This window comes from Tribolium madens, unplaced genomic scaffold (genome assembly GCF_015345945.1).
Source record: "Tribolium madens isolate multiple individuals breed KSU strain unplaced genomic scaffold, Tmad_KSU_1.1 Scaffold_91;HRSCAF=231;Tcas5.2_LG7, whole genome shotgun sequence".
NCBI classification, from domain to species: Eukaryota; Metazoa; Arthropoda; class Insecta; order Coleoptera; family Tenebrionidae; genus Tribolium; species Tribolium madens.
Window position 1 is genome coordinate 7,892,185 of NW_025401063.1, and position 23,216 is coordinate 7,915,400.

The 23,216-nt window shown below is 31.5% G+C and overlaps 1 protein-coding gene across 1 annotated transcript in view; it reads left to right on the forward strand.

Annotated features, from left to right (window-relative positions):
• Nucleotides 1-710: 710 nt before the first annotated feature.
• LOC123010753 (KH domain-containing, RNA-binding, signal transduction-associated protein 2-like) overlaps nucleotides 711-23,216 on the forward strand; it is a 76,910-nt gene continuing 54,404 nt past the window's right edge. Inside the window, exons 1-2 of the mRNA XM_044407849.1 lie at nucleotides 711-874; nucleotides 7,128-7,529. Coding sequence (XP_044263784.1) covers nucleotides 7,430-7,529 — 100 coding nt within the window. The 5' untranslated portion in view covers nucleotides 711-874; nucleotides 7,128-7,429. The remainder of the gene's footprint in view (nucleotides 875-7,127; nucleotides 7,530-23,216) is intronic.

Below are 23,216 nucleotides of genomic sequence, written 5' to 3' on the forward strand. Positions count from 1 at the left end.
TAGCGTCCCTTCCACTGAGAGTACTTTTAATACGTTTTCTCAAATCACGACAGACTTTATAATATTAAATGAATTGTCCACATTAGCGATGATGTTTAACTAGGATTACTTAATTTTCTCAATCAGAAGAAAATTATTCTCTTTGTTTAACTTACTAGGACTTGGGACTTATTAGGAGAAAAAGCGCCTCTGTCAAAATGCGAATAAAATCGTGAATAAAAGTAGCAAAGCATAATTGTTTAAAAACGAAAACATCTGGGATTCAAACAGGAAGACGGAAATGTATCTTTTCGTAGTAATTCTGTCGAATCTCGTATTCAAAGAAATCAAAGAAATCATCGTGGATCTATTGAATATTCATTTCTGTGAAAGCTTTTTATTTGCATTGTGGACTTCTTTATTCCGGGACATAATCGGGTTAGTTTTGAAAAAGTTGTAATTAATCGTCTCTGCTTTATTTCTGAAAAATTGTGGCTAATATCACAAACCGTGGCGATTAAAAATACGTGTTACAAGATATTTCAGCAGCTTACAGTAACATATCGTCCCCGCAAGAGCCACTATTTACTGTAACGAGTAAAAACAGGTAGAAAAGCTCGCGATGTTAAAAACCTTCTGAAAACCCATGGAGGCGACGCATGCGTTACGTGAAGGAAAATCTGCATCGCTCACTCGCTCAGTTTCCCAGGCAGTCCCGGACCGACGCCGACGACGTCGACTGTGCTTTCGTGTTCCAAGGCGTCGTGACGTGTTTCTGCATAATAACGACGGAAAGTCTATGAGGAAACTCGCCGGGTTTTTTTTCAATTAGCATCATTGCTTTACACTCTATTTCATGTAACACGAACATGCTGGGAAGTTTTCACTTTTCCAGGTAGGTTGTGAAGATGTTTACATTTTCTCTTTCTGTGTGCCTGCTCAAGACTGGTGCTTGTTGCACACTCAATACGTTTTTGATTTCTCCAGTTTATTTGTGGGCATTCCGGGGCAAAAACCACAAATCTTGAGAAATTTATATTGGACTTTTAAAAATTTGTAATAACCACTCATTCATATCTTCTTTTGATGATCGATGTCGGATGACTATGGTGTTTGACTATAAACTATCCAAGTCTGATAAGCAAATATTAGGGAACAAATAAACGGTCAATCGGACAGAAATTTATATTTATTGTCTGGATGACGTAAACGGGTTAAATGATGAATTTCTCATTGACCTTGCTCAAAACTTGTCGTTGGTGAGGATTTTCATAAGTGACTGTAAAGCACTTCCACGCGCATTTGATCTGTCAAGAGCCGAATAAATCCCGAGGTTTGCATAGAGAGATGATGAAATCAATAGAGAATGCAATGTCGCGATGAAAGGGTTCAACCCAAAATAGTGACCAACACAAAGGGTAATTAGAATGGAAAATTAGTTATTTAAATTTAAATTAGTGGAGAAAGAGCTCGCTAATGATTCCACTGGTAAGGGAATTAGTGAACAATCAAGGAGATTTGAATTCATTGGGTCAAAAATCTGCACAAAAGCCCACTTAGCTTTACACAATAGAGACGATCGAGATAAATATCCCGCTGCGATTTCAACTACATTTCCTAAAAATAAATGTTTAAGTGTCTTGTTAAAATGCAAAGAAATGAGAGTGTTTGATTCCAAAAGAAACTTCATGTTTTTGCGACTGTGAAAAATTGTCGCTTTATGACCGCTGAGCTTGAGGTGGAAAATTTAGTTCGATGTTTAGCCACGTACATTAGGAAAACTGTTTTTTCGATAAAATTCAAATAAAAAGAAAAGCCGGTTAATAACATTTAAGTAAACAAATCGCGATTCACAAATCGGTGAAACAAAATTAGAAACTTGGCAAGATATCTGCTGTAGTGTAATTTATTTTTTAAAACTTAATGGGCCAATTCTGCTGACTATATTAACCCGTGACGTTGAGAACTAACGATGCATTCATTACGTAGTCAAAATTTTCCTCACTCAATATGTTACCTGCAGCTTCTATTGTAAGTTGAGATATTGCAAGACAGACATGAAACAAAATGGAATAAGACAGGTGTCACAGAATGTAAAACTAATAAATATGATCTTGTTTTTCTCGAGCGTTTGCAATGGATATTTTTCAGAAAACAACTATAGAACCCATCCGTGTTGTATAATGATATGAAATCCTTCATGAAGCAAGTGTTTCCATGATTTATTTTCGGCGCATGGTGCCAACCAAATCACACGCTATGCACTTTTCACAAAATTAAAGAACTCAAAAATTTATTTTGCTTGAAACGTTCTAACATTTGGCAAATTGGCGCCAATAGGTCTGGTACCTAAAAATTAATTAAGAAATCATTTGTCCAGGCAAAGAAATTAGGAGACATTGAGCTGCTGGTTAGCGTGTTATGTAGCTACGTGCCTGGAATAATTGCAATGAATAAGCTGGAGAATTTCGTTCGGTTAATTCTTTGCACGAAAGTAGTGTTCATATTGCTCCGCGAATGAGAAACTGTAATAACATTTTTATTTGTTTGTATTTATGCTTCAATAACAAAAAAATGCGGTTGAAAATTTATTTTCTGTCGGTGGGAAGCTAAATAAATTTTCAAGTTATGTGACAACGTGGATAAAATGCAAATATGTATTTGTATCTCTAATAGTATATGTATCTCTTTGTCATCGTAAAATCAAAAGGTCACAAGGGAATTATATTTCTTTTAAAATATATATCTCAAATTATTTTACGTTTTTACATACATTTGGCGCCGTTCCAAAATTCCTGTTTGAACGTTAAGTAATTGAATGAATTTCTTCCTCAATATGCTATTAATTTTTGAATTAAGTTAATCTTTATTCTGATAACAGTATCTTTTTAGATGCGCAATTAATTCGTATTCAGTTAGTTTTCAACAAAAGTTTAAATTTAAAAAGTAATTTAAATGCAAGTGAAACAAAAGCTAACCAAAATATGCAGAGGGATGGAACAGTATTTAATTAATATCGTGTAAAATTTTACTTCATGAATATTAAAAAGTTTTGAAAAAGACGAACTGAACGTAAATCACTGGGTAAATTCTACTTTGATTTGGGATTGCATTGGTTTCGGACGTAATTTTGATAAAAGGCGGTGTTTAATGACAGTTGGGAACTCTGTCGTGTTGGAAATTCTGAATGGCTATTTTTCAGCAACTTTTTTCATGCATCGCAGGACTCGAAGGAGAGGAGAACGATATCAGATATTCCATGTCAAACTGAGCTTTCAGATGAGTGTTCTAGCAGAATAAATTTTAAAGCTGTGCTAATGTGAATTTTTCATTTTGGTTACAACTCTCTTATTATCTGACGGGATTAAGAATGGTAATAAATTTAAATGAGCCCAAATTCAGCATGCATATTTTAACGGGCTTCTCTTTTGATGCTCCTCATAATGCAGATTGTACTCGATATGACTGGTTCATTAAAATAACACCATAACATTTCGCGTTCCCTGTTTACACGTTTCGGTGTAAACAAACCTCAGTTTTAAACAGAACATGCCGACTTCAATTAGTCTGATAAGCTAGCCTTTGATACTAGCCCAACTGTTTATTTGTTTAACTCCTTCATTACATTTAGTAGAAACTGATTGCTATCACCCGCCGCAAAAATTGCTCGTTCCTGTTAATGAAATAATTGCTATTTCAGAGCGTTGGCAGATAACCAGAAATTTACACAGGATGTCATCTTGTTGAATTTTGCATTTTGATTAAATCTAAATTTTTTTGAAAAACAGGTAACTGACAAGAGTCATTTGAAATGGGTCATTGCGCAACAATACGAATTTAGACAGTTTTAAAATACATTTAGCCCCATTGCACGAAAGCGTCAAAGTTTTGCTACGGTTTTACATACAGATACATATTTAAATATAAACTGCTTGTATTTAAGTTTACTTCAGACAAGAGTATTCCAGGAAAATTCACCGAATAAATGCACTCAAATTTTACACTCTTCATTTCAACCAAGCTGAAAACACTACGTGCATGTGAAGGCAGTTCCAGTAAATACTGTTCAAAATATATAGGCTGTTCCGTTTTTATTGTTACAAATTTAAACAGACATGTATCAAAAAATGTTATGTAAGCGAGCTACAACATCTGAAAAAGATGCGTTTTTTAATGGGGTTTTTCCACTATTGCAGAATAGTGTGTAAAATTACAAAAGTTGGTACAGCTTTAAACACCTGAACGAAGTCAAAGATCAGTTGTCGAAATTTTTAATCACGGGTGTTTTAAACGGTATGACGAATTTAATGAAATTAAATTTAAAATTGTGTGGCTGAAAGTGGCAAGAACCAACAGCCAAAATAGTTAGGGTACTTTTTACAATAAACCCCCCCAGTTTAGAACCCTCCTGAGTAAAATTTTAAATAAAATATTTTTGAATTCGTTTGGGTGTATAAAGGTTATCAGTTGTACCAAATTTTGTAATTTTATCTACAATGGTTTCTGAAATATTGAAAAAAATCCATTAAAAATGTACCCCGTTGAGAAGGTGTAGCTTTCTTGTATAGCATTTTTTGATACATGTTCACAGGAAACTTTTATTTTAAAATGAAATATTCTATCACTTGTTTACATTTGTAACAATAAAAACGGAACACCTGTATAAAAGTTTTGTTTAAAATTATTTCATTTGAGATTGTTGGGTTCAATGAGCCAAGAAATAAACAAGCAAATCCGTTTTGCAGTTTGTGCATTGTTTTGGATCAAAGCCTGTTGTATTTTTGATATTCAGTCGGTCTATGGGCGCAGACTTTTAAAACTGTTACTGGGTCCATAAACAATAAATAATACATAGTTATTTATTATATCGAGAGATCAAGATAATTTGTAATTGAGTCACTTTTGGATCCGAAAACGTATATACAGGGTGATTCACGAGGAATAATGAGCCTGACCAAATTCTCGATGCAACCAACATTACAGTTGTCGCAAAATAACTTGCAAAAAGTAATGGTGGTTGCATCGAGAATTTGGTCAGGCCTATTATTCCTCGTGAATTACGTTGTATGTCTGGAAAATGTCAAGTAAAATGACAAGTCGAAAGGTAAAGTGGCATGATCAAAAAGGTGATAATTGTAATAACTAAATTTATAATTTACCTTCAAAAAAGAAAGGACTACTCGTATTATTATACGTCGGCGACTAATTCTAGCCCATTTTGCCGTTTTACCTTACGACTTGTCATCTTATTTGACGTTTCCCGGGAAGTTAGACATACGTTCTCGGATGCAAAGATGACTCGATTACAAATTATCTTGATCGCTCGATACAATCTTTATCGTCGTGTATAATACAGGGTGATTCAGATAAGATAATGAGCCCGACGTTCTGGCGATGCAAACCAAAAAACAAATTTCATTTACGTTTTGATCTAATTTTAATTACGATTTGCATTTGCAATCCAAGTTATCTTATGTTGCTCTGACAGTGCAATTTATGATTTATAAAAAAAACTGTTTGCTACCTTTAATGTTTAATTCTTTCATACATTTTGTATTGGGTTTACATCGAAAAGACTTGTCTGTCTTCTCTATCATTCCGCGAGAACTGAATGGCACTAATGATCGTTCTTTGCACTGATGTCAGAGTGACATAAGATGATAACTTGGATTCAACTTGCAAATCCTAATTTAAATTGGATCAAAGACGTAAATGGAATTTGTTTTTGGGTTGCATCGCCAGATCGTCAGGCTCATTATCTTATCTGAATCACCCTGTATTTCGTTTTATTTTATACTCACCTTGAATATAACTAATAGATAAAAATTACTTTTTTTTACTAGACGATAAAAGACTACTTTATCTACTGAAATTAGTTGATAAAAACACTCTTTAACATTAGTACAAAATAATTAATAATGAATAATATAATAATAAAAATACGAGTAATTAATGAATTTATCTAACATTTAAAAAAAAACAATAAAAACAATAGCTATTTATATATCAAGTACGCAAAATAGGGTTGTAAGGGACGAATCGTAATTAATGACGAGGCGACGTAGGAGCCGAGTGCATACAAGATTTTTTTTGTTAATGCTCCCAAAAGACGAATTCACACCTCAACTAATTACTAATTAAAAAAAAATCGTTATCATAGTAACCAATTTTATTTTTTAGTTCGCAAAAACTGTTTTTGTGGACTGAGTACCTAAAATAACCGTTTTGCGTACTATTTTATTGAGTCCTGTTTTCGAGAGCGTATACAAAAAAGATTTTTACGGACATATTTAATCTTTTTGTGTGTGTCCATAACAAACAACACAACAAACAATAAAAAACTTAGGTATTATTTTTTAAACAATTTTTATGAGTGGATTTGCTCCAATTCACCCATGTAGTCCGTGATTTAGTATTTAGCAGATTTTTGAAATACATACTTGGATATTATGTATACATATGTATTGGATGATGAAAAATGACTGAGTTGGAACGGAATTAAAAGCACTTTTTTGGATGTTGCAGATTGTAACCGGGTATGATTTTACTTTTACAAATGATGTTGTTAATCAAAAGTTACTCTTAAAGTTATTCCGGTGGTATCATTAAAAATAAATTGCCAACACAAATAATCATTTTTGATCACTTTGTATGTTATAAAGATTTCTTGCAAGAGATAAAAAACTTTTCATTTTAATTTAAAACATTGTGTAGGTACAAAAAAATCGTTTATCTAGAAGATGCTCTAGAGTAGAGAGGCAATTAACTGTAATCATGAAAATAAAATTACTGTTATATCTTTGAAGATAGAAAAATTAAGCTATGGTATTTTCTTATTTTCTTCCTATTCCTGTTTGAGACTTTTAGTTCAGGAATTATCGATTTCTTTAAAATATTCTTATTTTTTAAAGAGTAAACTTATAGAAATTAATATTTCCTAAGTTATTCAATAACTTTAAAAAAATTAAATGTAATGTTCTTTTAGTTAAAAATTTTTAGGTTTTTTTAAAGTTCAGTAGGCATAAGCTTGTTGGGATGAATAGTGAAGTCAAAAATGCATTTAAAGTTAGTTGGGATGCTTTCCTACTCTACTAGAGTGGAAATGTCGTATCTATTTAGAAATGTCTAATGTGAGACTCTTGTTCCAGAACCTGAGGCAAACAAGCTCGTTGGACCATGTTGTAAACTACATCCAATACGGCAAGTACATACACAGTCCTCTACCGAGCCAGCAGTCTAATTGTGAAGTTGACACTGGTTTTATAGAGCTGCAAACTGTAAAAACTTGTTGCTAGAATCGTGTCATCAGCAAAATATCGTATCATTTGTCATGTCGTAAAAACTTTACAACTCTGCGTTTAAAAAAGAGCAGCAAAGGTGCTTGCCCCTGTTGACTAGGGGCGCGAGTAATTTTTGAGCTGTCACTGTGGAGTGGTCGGGGAGTGAACCTATGGACTGTGATTCTGGTGAGGGAATTATGAAATCAGACGAGGAGATGGGTCGTGACAAGCCATCTGGTGGAAGCTCCGCCAACCACAATCATTACACCAGTAAGTAGCACTTCTTGCTTAATTGTCCATTTGGACAATCCTTATCAATTCTTTAGGGATAATTTAACGATAAGGCTCCATCTGAATGCGATTTTATTCGGCGGATCGCGACGGGATTTGGATGTTTGTAACCCAAGTATCGATTCGCAGTAAAGTTGGTTTATGTCAGGTGTTGGGTGCGATTTGGGGAAAATTTGTCAAAAAATCTGCTCCGACATTCATATTTAAGACACTCATAATATCGTTATAGTCACAATAAAAACTGTCATTGAAGATTGAAATAATTGTTATGAGTTTTGGCAGCATCTGCATTATATACATATATCCAAATTTAATTTCGAGATATACATCTTGGATAATAAAATCATGACGGCTGCGTAGGGACGACACGTTTCGTATTAGTTACATACGTTCCATCCAGAGTTGCACAATAAAATTAATATTCTCACATTACTTCACAGATGTTTCGGAAACATGTCTCTATTATTAATTCACTTTGTTTTGTTTTCGAATTTACAAATTTTAGAACAGAGTAAGTATATATTTTTGACACCAAAAGCAGGTACTCTAAATGATATTAATCTATAAATTTATTATTTAAGAATCAAGAGGTAATAAACACCACTTAATCGTCATGTTAATTAATTATCTTTCTCCTTACAATTTATTCCTTTTGCGGTTTAGTATAACCTAAATTTCAGCCCTACCAACAAAACAATGCAATGAAGTATAAAGGGAGAACACTAGTCAGTAATAAATTAAATTCTCGACTTCTAAATTAGTTAGAAGTAATAAACATATTTAGGTGTTTATTCATCTAGCTCTGCCATCCATGGAAGATTTATTGTCAATTTACTAGCTGATTTCAGAATTAGACCTTGGTTTCTTGTTTTTATTAAACTATCGTAAAATTGCAACTGTATAAAATATGACGACAAGTAAATTATGAATATTATTAAATACCGCATAAATTATTATGAGGAAATGATTTTTTATAAATAAATAAGTATTTGATCTTGTTCCGAAATAGTTCATTGCGTTTTCATCGGTTGATGGAAGATTATATACATAATTAATCATGTTTAAAAGCGAATTTGAAAGTTCAGAAAAATCAATATTCCATTTAATAGTTTAATAGCTAGGGTTTTTTTCCAATTTCAAAATTTTATTAATCAACAATTTGTAAAAGCGTGTCAGTATTGGTCCATCGACGTTATTGAGGAAACACATTTTAATTAACGAAAAACAATTTGAATTTTACTTCAGTCTTTCAGTTTAATATTACATTTTTTTGTCAGATTACAATAAGTTCACAAAGATTTGGGTCATTAAATTTTATGGTGGCCAAAATGTGGATTTTCACTAATAAATTATAGTTCCAATATTTGTGCATTTAACTGTATAAAAGATTTATCAGGAAGTTTATTTTGATTTAAGCTCAATTTGCAGCTGAATATTCACAAAAATGCTTTATTTTATTCATTAAACACATAAAAACACGTTATTGTATTCAATTCTTTCTGTGCACTCAGTTGTCTAGTATAGATGTTTATCTCTAATAGATGATATATAATAGGGGATGACAGCTTGCCATCTGCTTATCGCTTATTAAAAGGATAGTGTCTCCACCTGCCCCAGATCCAAGTTTCCCGGAAGAAAGAGCGAAACTGCACAGGTGGCAAGGAGTTTTCTAAATTAAAACTGGGATTTGTCTGGGTCAGGCGTGACACCGATGTCGGTTTCAATGGAGTGCCATTTTTAATTCGCCACCAGCTATATTCTTAATGATAAAAAATCGACTAATTTCTTTGCGTATTCTGCGAACGAAGTCATTTAAGACCGTTTAACTTTTAGCGCAAGTTTAAATTCCATCCTATCATTATTGTCAACGATTAACGTGCTTTTCCTCATTTTATATAAATGATCGATAAAAATCGTCGACATTCTGATTTTTTTATTCTGCTATTTTTATAACTCCATTTCCATTTCCCCTTCTCTGAGAGAAATTAAAATTGAGAAATGTACATTCATAATCCTTACAGGAATGTGGAATCTGCACGTATCCGACATAACATTGAGTTTTCTCGTCCGAAGTTAATTGTAGAGTTAAGGTTTTGAGATAATTATTTCCCTTCAACTTGAATTATGGATTTAAAATTGCTCCAATTTAATGCAGTACTGACAACATGTTTGGCGAATCTGATACTGTTTTAAATGATCGATCTGATTCTGTCGTTGAACGCAAACATGTGTTCTGCAACGCGTATTAATGAGTGTGCTCGAAAATAAATACACTTGCTTCATTTATAAACTTCTCTTCCAATGCAGCTCCACTGTAGAAAAAACCATTTGAACACCCAATCAACAAGTAATTGTGCAATGAAAGAAACGTTTTTTTAACCCATGTAAAATCGTTCAACATGTCGCGTCGGTTCAGTTTTTTTTTGCTACCCCATGCCATTAAATAATCATAAATACAAAGGCGGTAAACCTCCTTTTGATATGAATTACATACCGCTTTCAAAGAAAAATGTTCATGCCACCCTCTGACAATAAATTCGTGTTAGGAATCCAAACAAAGGGACTACTGCAGTCAGAATGCACTAAGAAAGCCAATAGAAAATTTGAGGGCGGCGATTGTCACAATAACAGTCATTTTATTTCGATCGATGACCAGTAAAAATTGGAAAGAAAGTCAGCTAAAACAAAACATCCGGGAAGCCTGAAAGCTTTGCTGGGTAAAGTCCACAAGATCATGGTAGGTGTCGATGACGCCAAATAAAAGCAATAAGACGACTCAGTTTCTCACAAAGATTTTGGGAAGATTCTTTTTTATAGAACATGAGGATTTTGGCAATTTTAGAAGTGATTTTGTCCAATTTTAGCTAAAACTTTCAGTTTTGTTGCTTTTGTTAAATTAAGCTGCGGATTATATTTCATATCAACACTCACGTTAGCATTATCTGTGATGCAACCAATGGATTAGTGGAAGTAAATAAATTACTTTTGAAAAAGCGTAATTAATGTATTGAAATCAATCAACATTTTGAATTATGATTATAATTTAATTTTGTGTATCATGTTATGATTTTAAGAAAAAAAAATCTGGTGTGAATATCACACGACTTTCCTTATCCTACTTATTTGGGAAACATTCTAACGACAATAATTTAGTGTTGGAAATCCGAGTAGTAAACCTAACGTAAATAGATCATAGTTGCTGCGGGTTAGAGTCTGGAGTGCATTTTTTTAGTTTTGTGTTCATTATTATTTTTATTTTATCACATTTTACTGTTCAATAAGGTATATTTCATGATTCTAAATAATTTTTATCCACAATCACTCTATAAAGAGACTTTATTCCACACTTTAGATGCGAATAAAGTACCACTTTATCCACTAGTGGAATAGTGGAAGTAACTTTATTCCACTGTTAGTAACCAGTGCACCGCGTAACAGCTTACTACGTTTAACCGAAAGCACATTTGGCGTGACTTTTAAATGTCAGTTTAATTTTTAATTAAGTTAGGAACAATTTGGGCCTGTGATTGTGGATTAAACGATATATTGCAGTGTTAGTCGCGTTTTATCCACTTAAGAAAATTAACCGCTCGAACTGACGTTCTTGCGGTTAAACATTTTTGCGTGGATAAAACGCTATCTAACACACTCTTACAATAAATAACTATTATCCCTATGAATTTATTTATTGTATCTTCAACCATATAATTTTGATTTTTGGTCTTACCGGACGAACGGTGCAACCGATTTTTACTAATTGTTTCGTGCTTTCGTCTCCTTCCTACAACTAACTTAGATACCAAATTTCAAGTTTCTAGCTCTTATCGTTCTCGAGATATGCTGTTTACAGACAGACACACACACACGACCTAATGGCCCAAACCAACTTCTTTGGTGTCTTGAAGCTATAATTCGTCCAGAAATGTTAAAATATAGGTAGGTCAAATTTCAGCCGATTACAATACTTTCCTTATAGGATAAGGAAAGTAAAAAAGAAAAAGGATAGGAGCGGAGCCTCCTCGTTCTTCTGCGGCATGCTATTCATTCAGCTCATTGATAGCTGAAGTTTTATTCTAAAATTCTTTCTCCGGGCATTGTTATTTCAGAGCTTTGTGTTAAATGTTTTCTTCACGGTAGAGTTTAACCAAAATGGAGTCAGTTTTCGGTAGAACGTTCATTGTAACGAAAGATAACACGCATTATGATGATAATAACAATGTTAATCCGCATATGATTCAAGAGTGACGGTATCAGTTTTGATGATGTGCTTCTTTGATCTTAAGAGAATACAGTTTCCGTATATTTAGTTAGAAACACTTATTATAACAGTATAAAATAATTTTTGAAGTTGTATGAAGTGCCAACGAGTTTGTGAGATCATTATTAGATTTATATAGTAATGGGTGGAATTAGCAAACATAATTAACTTTGTCTTTCTTCATTGGAATCATATCCTGTTTTTGTTTAGAAAGGAGCAAAAGACTTCAATTACTTTTATACTCTATTAAGTCTTCTTTGCAAAAATAGAAAGTTAATTAAACCGATGAAATGCTAGAATAATGGTGAATTAATTTCCGAGGTTTCTGTCAACAAAGGATTATCATTTCTTTATGTTCCTATTATGTGTGTATGTGATGGTATAATTTATGTCATACTATACATAATGTAATGCCGTAGCTATTAATAGGCAAGATGTGATAATATAAATCAATTTTGAAACACGTAAAGTGAAAGATTCATTTTCTTTGTTAAATATTTAACAGCTCCTATGACAAGAAAAGCTTTTCAAACTTGGAGGTAGTTACCAAGGATAATATTTTATGGACTTCACGACTTTGCATATAATTTTTTAAATATGAACCTCTTTCTGAGAAAAACCTTAACGGGCGACATTAAATGAAAACCATGATTAAGAAAAGTTAGGAACCATAAAAATTTATGTACACATAACTTTTGCCATATTCTGACCAAATTTACATTTTTCAGTAAACAACACGCATTTATTGAAATTTCTCTTGAGTCGTACATAAATTAGACATTTCTCGTTTGCAAGATCACATATTATTATGTAATTGAATATCGAATTTCGTGGCAAAATATGCAGTAATTCTTATCGTCTAATGTAACTTTCACGGTCTATAAATGTCAAGAAAGGAAATAATGACAAAAAAGCTCATGTTGTAATTTCATTTTGAATATTTCGTTCGTCAGCCTAAATAATCACTTTTGGGAATTACGCGCCAATTCCATTATTTTGTATGGAGTTTTTTTCAAATAAACGTTAAACATTTCTAAATTGTATTGAGTTAACATAATAACATTTTCATCTTATTCAGTTTGGTAGAACTTTTAATGTAATCAGTGGCATTAGATACGGTATTTGGAAACTAGTAGTAACACAAATTATTTTGGTTAAGTTTAGTTGCAAAGTTTTAGATAATTCGATCTGAATAAGAAACTATTTTGTATCGAGTGAGAACAAAGTGGAGTAAAGAGTTTGCATTAAGATAATTACCAACTTGTCTATGATCAACATTAATTTCTTAATGGAATGTTTCTTATCTTCCTTTATCCTACACAAATAATACATATTATCTTCTATAATTTTTTGATATTAATAAAATACTACGTCACAACAGGTTGACTTTGATTATATCTACAATAACTTTACATAACTTACATACCGAGTTGGAAAATGGTAAATTTCTGTCGAGAGATTAGAAAGTTTACCGAGACGTTTGCGACGAAGTGAACTTTATCTCGAAACTGCAATGAAACTTTCTACCGAGGTATATATACAATTTTATCCACAACCGTATCTTTAATTTTTGTGTAAAAAAGTAAATAATCAAAAAGTTTGATTCGTTGATCGAGTTAGCCGTTTTCTTCCTCAATGTGTGGCAGTTTTTGTTCATTAAGTCTTTAATATTTTACATCTATTGAAATGTTGGATTCAACAAACGAAACGAATTAATGCAGTATACATCGCCAAAACTATGACACACAGGTGTGTATCCACTAATGGATGCGTTTAATTGTGACAAAAGTGGGATTAGAAAACGAGGTAGGAGAAGGATGATGAGGGTTAGAAGGGCAGTAAAAAGACACTTTCCACTCTTCGTCAAAGTTATATTCGTAAAAGTCAACATTACATAAACGGTTGTGAATAAAAGCTTTTTCTTCTCCGGCATGAATAGAAGTTAAAAAATGAGAGATCATTGTTTTCGTGTTTCCTAATAAGTATAACAATTGTACCTTATTGTTTGTGTATTTGCTATCACAAATAAATTAAATTTTTACTTATTAGAGCTGCTACGAGTATATTAATAATTTATCTTAAACCGGTCTCTGAGAAACAAGTGCGCGTATTTTTCTAATGCTTTGTTAGTAATTAATTGGAATTATTGAAAAGCTAGAAATGCCTCCGATAAATCTATTTGTACTTCAGAATTCTCGTTTCTCACTTTTTAAGATAACGAACCTAGGTAATATTTTAATTATCTCGAGAGCGTATCAGAACCGCTCTTGCACTCCAGTGGAATAGATCGCCAGGATTGATTACTATTTGCTTGAAATTGATTAACTTTGTTGTATAAGATACGTTTCTCTGGAGTAACTTGACCATGAATGCTCAGTGGCCACATAAAAAAATCTTTGATCTAGTTTCGTGTTCATTCTTGATTGGGGTTTGGTCATCCCCAATCAAAATATACCGATAGGGTTTAGGAACACCTGCTGTGATTTGTAATCGCTGTTACTAAACATCACAAGGGTCTCAGGACAGCCTTCACATGAAAGGACAACTTATTCTAGCTCATATTGCTAAAACGCTGCTCGTTGAGATGATGTGGCTTGGAACAAAGACGATAAATCGCCCCACTTTGTGCTTTTTTAAAGAAACATTTGGCTAGTTGTTGAGCTAATTTTATTTTCAAATATTTGTCGTAGGCAGCAGAGTGGTCTTAAATTTTCTCCTGCAGGAGGAGGCGCTCGGTGATTTACGGGAGGTACTCCATTCTGCATGCTGCAGTTTCACGAAAAGAGAATCTAACTAGAACATCAACAGAAATAAATACTCTTTATAAAATAGTGACATATTTCTTAAATGAATGTTTTTTTAATGTACCTGTGCGCTAGAACTCGCGCCCCAGAGAAAAATATTTATTTCTGTTGGAAAAATTATTTTTCAAGTTTTTTTTTTACAGGCTATTAGAAGAGAAAACAAGGAAGTTGTAACTTAAATTATAACTCTGTTTAATGTTATTTATGGCTTTTATAGGCAACAATTTTGTACCTTTACTAAATAATTATAAAAAAACATACAAGATCATCAGTATCATTAAATAGACATAAAAAAATGTCAAATGTCAAAACATACATTGACAAATAGAATTTTTTAAACATTTATTTTATGTAGCATCACCAAAAGGCTGCAATAATCCTATAAAACCTACCTTATTAGGACCAAAAATTAATATTTCATACAAAATTCATTACTTTAGTGATTTAAATAAAAAAAAAATTAACCTATATTCCAATTATAGATATTGAGTTAGTAACTGATTTTTTACTGAAAAAGTTATTCTTGAAATAAACAAAACAAATTTTATAAAAAGAAAAGTTATTCAATCAAATAAAAATGTTACTTGAAAATTACTTGAAATTTTTCTCTGGGGCGCGAATTCTGGCGCACCTGTATTTATTCCAAATGGTTTTTCAGTTGGAGTCAATTTGTTTATTGTTATAGTTTGTTAAAAAAATCATTTTTGTCATTACTTAATTTCATCTAAGAAAAAGATAAAAAGACATATTGCTAAAATTTTGCGAAATGGCATTGGCTGCTAACCTTTTACCAAAACATGAATTTTGCATTAACTAGAAATAAAGTAGCAATCAGAATTGTAGAAGTATATTTTATTTTTGAGTTACGCTGATCTACTCGTACATACATAAAAATCTCAGCTACGACAAATATATTTATTTATTTCATATTTTTTGTGCAATGCTTCTTTAATGCGTTCTATTTATGTCTGTGCTTTTTATTAAAAAAGAAATAATTCCAATTCGTCACTAAAACTGTTGTGTGTGTTTTTTTATAAAGCAATTAACAAACGAATAATTTTACTGTCTTTTTTATTTGTGTACAAAGACTGCTTTTGTCATTTCGATTTTAATTATTACGTAAAACTGCATCCGTATAACTAGTTTCGCCCTTTAGGTACTTTGATGAAAAAAGCTACTAAGCTTTAGATACTCACACTAGCTTTAATAAAATTAGTCTACGAGTGACAAAAGAGTATTAATTTGACTGCGGTTCAAAAGAAGAAAATAAAATAAAACTGAAATTTTATTCACATGTTTCAATACAAGTTTGAACGATTTTTCAGCTTGTTGTTTGATATTTTGACCGATATCGTTTAATTTTTTTTATTCCTTGGTACCTATTTATTGAAAAATTTATTTAGTCATATTTTAAATACCTATATAAATGCACTATTTATTATTGTAAATATTTATTTTTGTAATTTTTTCTACACTAATTCTAAATTTTCGTTAGTTATTGTTTATTAGTTGTTGTTTACTTTGCATAATTTACGCTGTGTAAACATTTCAACTCCTTTACGCCCACCTAGCATTGTTGGGGAGTCGTAAGATTAAATTTTTAGATTTAATCCTACAACTAATCTTACTGCAAATATATCATTTTTTTGAATGCCATATTAAGTATTTTTCCAATTTTTTAATAGCTATATAAAAAGGAAATCTTCAAAAAGTTATATATTTTTGTAACTTCAAAATTGTTGCTGCTATGTTCATGACGTAGTAAAAATAAATGTTTCTCGCTCTAAACGTGACTCATGAAAGTCATTTTTCGTTTCATGACGATTCGAAATCTCTATTTAACTTTATGCTGGCATCATAAAAGTGCACAAAACTTTATTAGGTTTCGGACTGCACATATATTGTATTACGTTTCTTGTGCTACTAAGTAAGAACAGTTTTGTGACTTGACTGTAATTACGTTACTAGAGCATAATATAGTTTATTTCAACAATGAGAGCAATGAGAGCTTTCCAGCTCAAGCAATATAACCGTTTCCTCATTTTTGTATAAAATCGTAAAACACGATACGATGTCTGAGACGCTACCACAAAAATAATTAAAGCAATAATAATTGTACAGACAAATTTCCTCCGTAATATAAAAATCGCAAATTTACGACTCATGTAAGTCTATTTTATTTTTGTTTTTATATTCGTTCTTAGAAATTTACGAAATCTCGGATGTAACTATAAATTTTAGGCTATCTGAACAGGAGCTTAAAATAGGTTAGTAATTGACTATGAAGTTTCAAACGTAGCTGAACAGAGTGAAATAACTTGCAAACTTTTTGAATTGCCGTCAAAAATTAAACAACATATCGACAACTGTAACATTACATATCGACAGTGATAAAGTTTATTCACCAAAGAAAAGTGTTCGAAATTTTGTTTTAACATTTCATGCGTTTTTTTAGTTTCTACTGGTAAAAACTTTTCGCTGTAGCTTAATTAGAGATCGAAAGCATCGTTAGTACAATAATTTCATTTAAATGCATACTTGTACTGCAAATTATAGAATTTCTTTGATGAGTGAGGTGTAAAATTTTAATTAACTTAAAATTTCAACCCATGTTTTGACAGTTTATTAAAGATTAATTTGTACTCGACGAATTTATAAAGGTTGCTTCAAAAACGTCTACTTCTATAAGACGTCTATATCCTCCTTTATTATTTACTGATCTCCAGTTTATGCCTTGTCATATCGAAACGAGTTTTTGTTAAAACGCAGCTTGTGGTTTTAGGACTATACCAAAACAATGAGTTAGGGCGTCGAAAATTTTCACTTCGCTAAGTAAAGGGCGCAATGTCAGGATTAATTATAGACCTTCAGAATGATTTACTTTGATGTGAAACTTTAATGCTTAAGGTACATGGAAACATTTATTGTTTACCTGCTGCTGTAACACCGTAACTGTTCTTTAAACCGATTTTGTTATTGAATAAATTATTTTGGTTTAAATATACAAAAAAGTAGATTTTTATTGCTTCCTGTGGTGAATTCTGAAAAAAACAATTTTTGAGAGGGATTTTTATATAGGCATTAATTTTCAAAGCAAAGTTGAAGTGGGGTAAAACGTACATTTTTATTGAACTTTCCTTGACATAAAACCTTGAAAAAGGAGTTTTACGTTTTTTGTTATAAGTTTCATTGAAATATTAAAAAAGCTTTCCTTATTTTCATTGCCGGAATAGTAGCAATCTAATGATTAACACTACAGACGTTTTATGATTGGATTATCATATGTATCCTTAGGCTAGAAATTCAATCTCGTTCTCATCCGTACAACAACAGTTTCTCCATAATGTATATACTTGAGGTTTGAAGGATTACCATTAGTCACTACACTTAGGCAACACAAGTTAGAGCAATTATTGTTCTCTAATGGGTCTTTCCTTTCTGCACCTAATGTACCAAAATTTGAATTCTCGAAAACCAACTTTTGTTCTATGATCTAATTCACAGTCCCTAAATAATACTAATTCTAAAAGTCTCAAATTGTGTTTCACCGGAGAGAGAATGGATAAACTACATTTTGCTGCTTCCAGTCCCAATAATAAATAATTCGCAAACTGAAAAGTTAAGTGCGTTTTGTTACCGCCGCGAGTATATTAGTGGCTGTGAGACCAGAGTTCTTCTGAGCAGCAGACAAGTCTGAAAGCAATTACAAAGTCGGAGTATTTATTATCTGCAATTCATACTTCAAAACTTTGCGTATAAACACCACGAAAAAGTTCAACGGAAATTTATGGTTTAGCGAATATTTCCGACCGACTATATTATTCCAGTGTTTCCTGAGTGGTGCACACTTGCAGTCAAATAAACAAAATGCTCTCTTTTAGATTTAATTAAAATTGATTTTGATTTAAGCTGTCTGAAAATGATCCCCTAAAAACAGAACTAAAGTCGCTTTAGTTCATTTCTTGTAAATGCTTGGTGTCAAGAGACGATCTGATAAATATCTGGGTGGTTTTACATGCATTTGCGAAACATTATTTCAAAGCACTTTTATCTGCGAGCTGACGGCTGCTAAAATTTATTTCAGAAACATACTGCTTTGTTATATGGAAATAATAATGATCGAAAATATAAGATAATTAAATCTTTCTATCCTGAAATTATATTATAGTTTTTTTATGACGCTAGGTAGAGATAAACGTTGTTTTAAAAATAACGTTATATGAAGTAAAAACGAATAAAAAGTCGTTGCTTTCGAATCACGCTATGTATGATAAATCTCTGCACGTCGTAATTATTTAGCTCTAGTTTTGACTTTAATAGAAATTTAACACAATTAAAATATCTCGCTGGAAACATTTTTGCCTCTTCATGTCATACTTTATGTAGAAGATTATGATTAATGTTGCAAATGTATCCTCGATTGTGTTTTAACAGCATAATCGATTACTTATTATTGTTATATTTAAATTTAGCTTCTCTTATACTAGTGGCAATAAATTACACCTAAATGAACTATCAGACGCCGTATTAAATTAATTGAAATAGACATTTATACTGCCTACATTTTGCCCTCATTCACCTAATGGAAGTAATGCAACAAGGCGCAAGTTGAATGTGATAAGTTAAATGCAATTGAAGTTAGTGCAACTTCCAAACATTAGTTATAGCAACTGTAGGTTGCAGAATTTGATGTCTTAGCTTACCAGAGTAACATTTCATCAAACATAAAAAGACGGAATCAATCGTAAACTGTGATTACCAAGGGTGAGAACTTTGTTTGTGGGTTGAGTGTGTTATTTGTTAACCGTTGTTCAAAAGCCACTTTGCTTCTTGGGTTCAAAGCCTTCATTTTTAGTGTTTTTAGATAGGGCCGAAGACATTGTTTATAGTTTTCACAAGGAGTTTGCAAAGAAATGGGTCAACAACTTTCAATTCTAGCCAACGCATGTAATACCATTTCTGTTCCTAATTTATTCAGCAGCAAAGCTACAGTTCTGGTTTGCAATTAAGTGTTGGACTACCAACAGATTGTAAACTTTCTCCATGGCAATTAAAATAAAAATTAAAGAAGTATCATTCTGAACGAACATTTCTTTTAATAAAGGTGTAGCAACTCTGTCATTAATTTTAATTATATCAGCTTATTTTAAATAATCTGTCCGTATATGAGAATATTCAGAACTAGACCTGAAAGCTTGCGTTCATGATAGAACTTGTGAATCGTTCTGTGCTGGTGTAATAGGAGCATTGTTTCTGCAAACAATTCCGATTCAAATTTTATCGCCTGTTCGACAATCGCTGCAAAATTATTTTATAAATTCTAATGATTTTAACTATGTGTGTGACAGGTAATCAGTTTGTATGCATTTATGACATTCATAACATCTAGATTAGAATTAATAGCAATTGCTTTGTCCTACATATAAATGTAGTGGAAAAATTTAGGGAGGGTGTGTGATAAATGAAATTATTTAATCTAGTTAAATTAATAATCACTAGTCAGTAAATATTTGAGCAGTAATAAATAATTAGTATACACACGTAGCAAGCTACTATCCAATTTGAATTGTACCTTAAATGTGCATTTACGAAATAAATAACTGAACTGGAAATGAGCTTGGTTGAAACCATGCGAATTATAGAGGAAATTTTACCTTGTTTTGCTTGTTAAGCAAAACAATTAGTAGCTCCAGAAATATCTAGCAACCACAAAACGCACTGAACTAATTTCACAAATTTCACTCATTATGAATTAGAATATTATATAAAGAACAGCGTTCAATAATTATTACAGTCATGAGATGAAATTTCTAGATGCGCAGAAACTTGTTATCTTGACATGCTGTAAAGCTATTCATGGTACTGAAAAGCAAAGTATTCATTATGTCAGTGCTCAATGTGTCTTGTATAAGTTTCGCTAAATTGATTTCTCAATAGTTATTATGCAGAGATGCACATATCAAACAATTTAGAAAAGATAAAGTTTACTTAAAACTTTACAAGTTTAACATTTATTTAATATATTGAACATTACTTGAAAGTCGTGTTAAACAAGAACAATACACATGTTTGTTATTTGGAATGATAACCAAAATTTCCACCCTTCGGTTGAATAAAACGTTCCGACAAGCCTCACTAGACTTTGGCTCATTATTATTTCAGGCTTCGTTCTTTCATTATAATTATTTGAAAATTGCGCAGCCTGGGAAAAACAATAATTATTACGATTATTATTACTTCTCTACCATCAGATATTAAATCAAGGCATTATATAATGAGGAATGATTAAATTCCTTTTCTTTAATACAAAAGTGTGCTGATGGATTAAAATAAAATGAAAAAACAGCTCAAAGTTAGAATTTTCGTTTTAATTGCAACCTATTTTTACAACACAAAACTTGTAAGTGTTTACTTTGTTAAACAAAATTCAAATATTGGTTTTTGATTTAATTTGTTTTTTTTAATTTAATTATTGTACAAAAACTGGTGAATTATAACGTAGAAAAATAAACAATTACTGAGAGCAAAACAAAAATGTTATTTATTCATGTTCACAATGCTGTGCAAATAGAAAAAAAATGGTAGAAAATATTCATAATCAATCTTGTTCTATATGTTCAAATATTGACAGATGTGAACTAAACAAATTTCTTACTCTATTTTGTTTAAAATTAACAAGGTGAATTTAATTTAATTTGTTCTTATTATAGTTTTGACAGGTAAATACTTTTAGCCGGTAATTACTCAACATGTGTTTGGCAAGGCGGTGCAGTACCACCGGAAATGATAATAAATTATTTTGTCAGTGTGAACATATTTTGTCTCAAGGATGTGTCATGCTTAAAATCTATCTATAGATATACAGGATGTCCTAGAGCTCCGTATTTCTTCGATTACTCTGACAGTAAAGAAGATAACGAAATGCGGTTTCTTCTGGACGATAGACATTCATTTTTATGGTCCAAAAATATTTTCGTCGTTATAGGTAATTCCTGTATAGGGTGGCGCAACAAAGTTATATTTTTTCTTATGGAACACCCGGTATATTATGCTCTTATTTGAAAGAGTTTTCAATTCTAAGAATATCCATATTAGGTTTTATCACGGACCGTTCATCATTTATGGGCAATTTTATGAAAAAAATGTACTATTTTTGAAAAATCGCAGCGGCTTTACTAGAAAGAAAAAGTGAATTAAAACAATTGCAATCATTTTACTGAGTCTGGTCTTAAATTATTATGGTTGAAATTCGATCAACCTTTTACAACTACTGCAGAGTGTTCACATTCGCAAAATATCAAATAACTTGATTTTTTCAAATGAAACATCCTATATATTATTACTTTATAGTGTAGAGCTTTTAATAAGCTTTTTAAAAAACCTAGGGTTTAGAAGTCTAAACTTTACCTATTTTATTGTACACCCTTTTAAACCTACAAAATTTTAACTTATTCTATCTAGTCTTAAAAATCAAGTAGGTTTGCGTTACTTCCATTTCCAAAAAAGTTTGATAATTTTTTAAAGTTATGTTATCACCATACATCAATCAAGTTTGTTAGAAAATGTAGAATTATATAGCTACAGCATGATGGATTTTTGAATATTTGCTATAGAATTAATTAAAGTTTGAAATTTTTATAATTAAGGTCTTGGATTGAATTTAAATTCCAATTAGCGTTTCTTGAGTTTTACTTAGTATTTCATTAAACAACCTGTTTTCTTGGTTGATGTACGGTGATAACGTAACTTTAATTTATCTAACTTGACTTACTTGATTTATAAGGCTAAATAAAATAATTTAAAATTTTGTAGGTTTAAAAAGGTGTACGATAAAACAGGTAAGGTTTAGACCTCCAAACCCTAGGTTTTTTTAGAAAGCTTATTAAAAGCTCTACGCGATAAAAAAAAACTTACAGGGTGTTTCATTTGAAAAAATCAAGTTACTTCATATTTTGCGAATGTCAACACTCTGCAGTAGTTGCAAAAGATTGATTGAATTTCTACCATAATAATTTAGATAAATTAGGACCAGACTCAATAAAAATGGTTGTAATTGTTTTTATTCACTTTTTCTTTCTAGCAAAGCCGATTTTTCAAAAATAGTACTTTTTTTCATAAAATTGCATTTCGTTTTCTTCTTTACTGTCAGAGTAATCAAAGAAATACGGGGCTCTGGAACACCCTGTATATATATTTCAGAAATCTATGACTTCGTCTGGCATTTTACGTTTATTACAAAAAATTAAAGTGTTGACTTAATTTATTTAGAAGTTTCTGAATTTTTATGAAGCAATTATGATGCAAATAGCGCATGCTTTTCAAACAAGAATTTATATTATCTTTATGATAATGCACTTTCAATGTTGCAAACATGTAATCAATTTGATAATGTTATTTTGTAATTAAATATTAACGTGTCCCAAATTTAGTGCTTGTAGCACGGAATATGGTGATTTATTGTTTAACGACGTAGAAAAATTTTCAAAGAGTGTTTGCTTCTAAATACACTCACCGGCAAAATTGTCGCATCAATTTTGAATTGAAATTTTTTATTGAAATAACGCTTAAAAAAATAAATGCATCAAAAATTAATTAATTAACTAA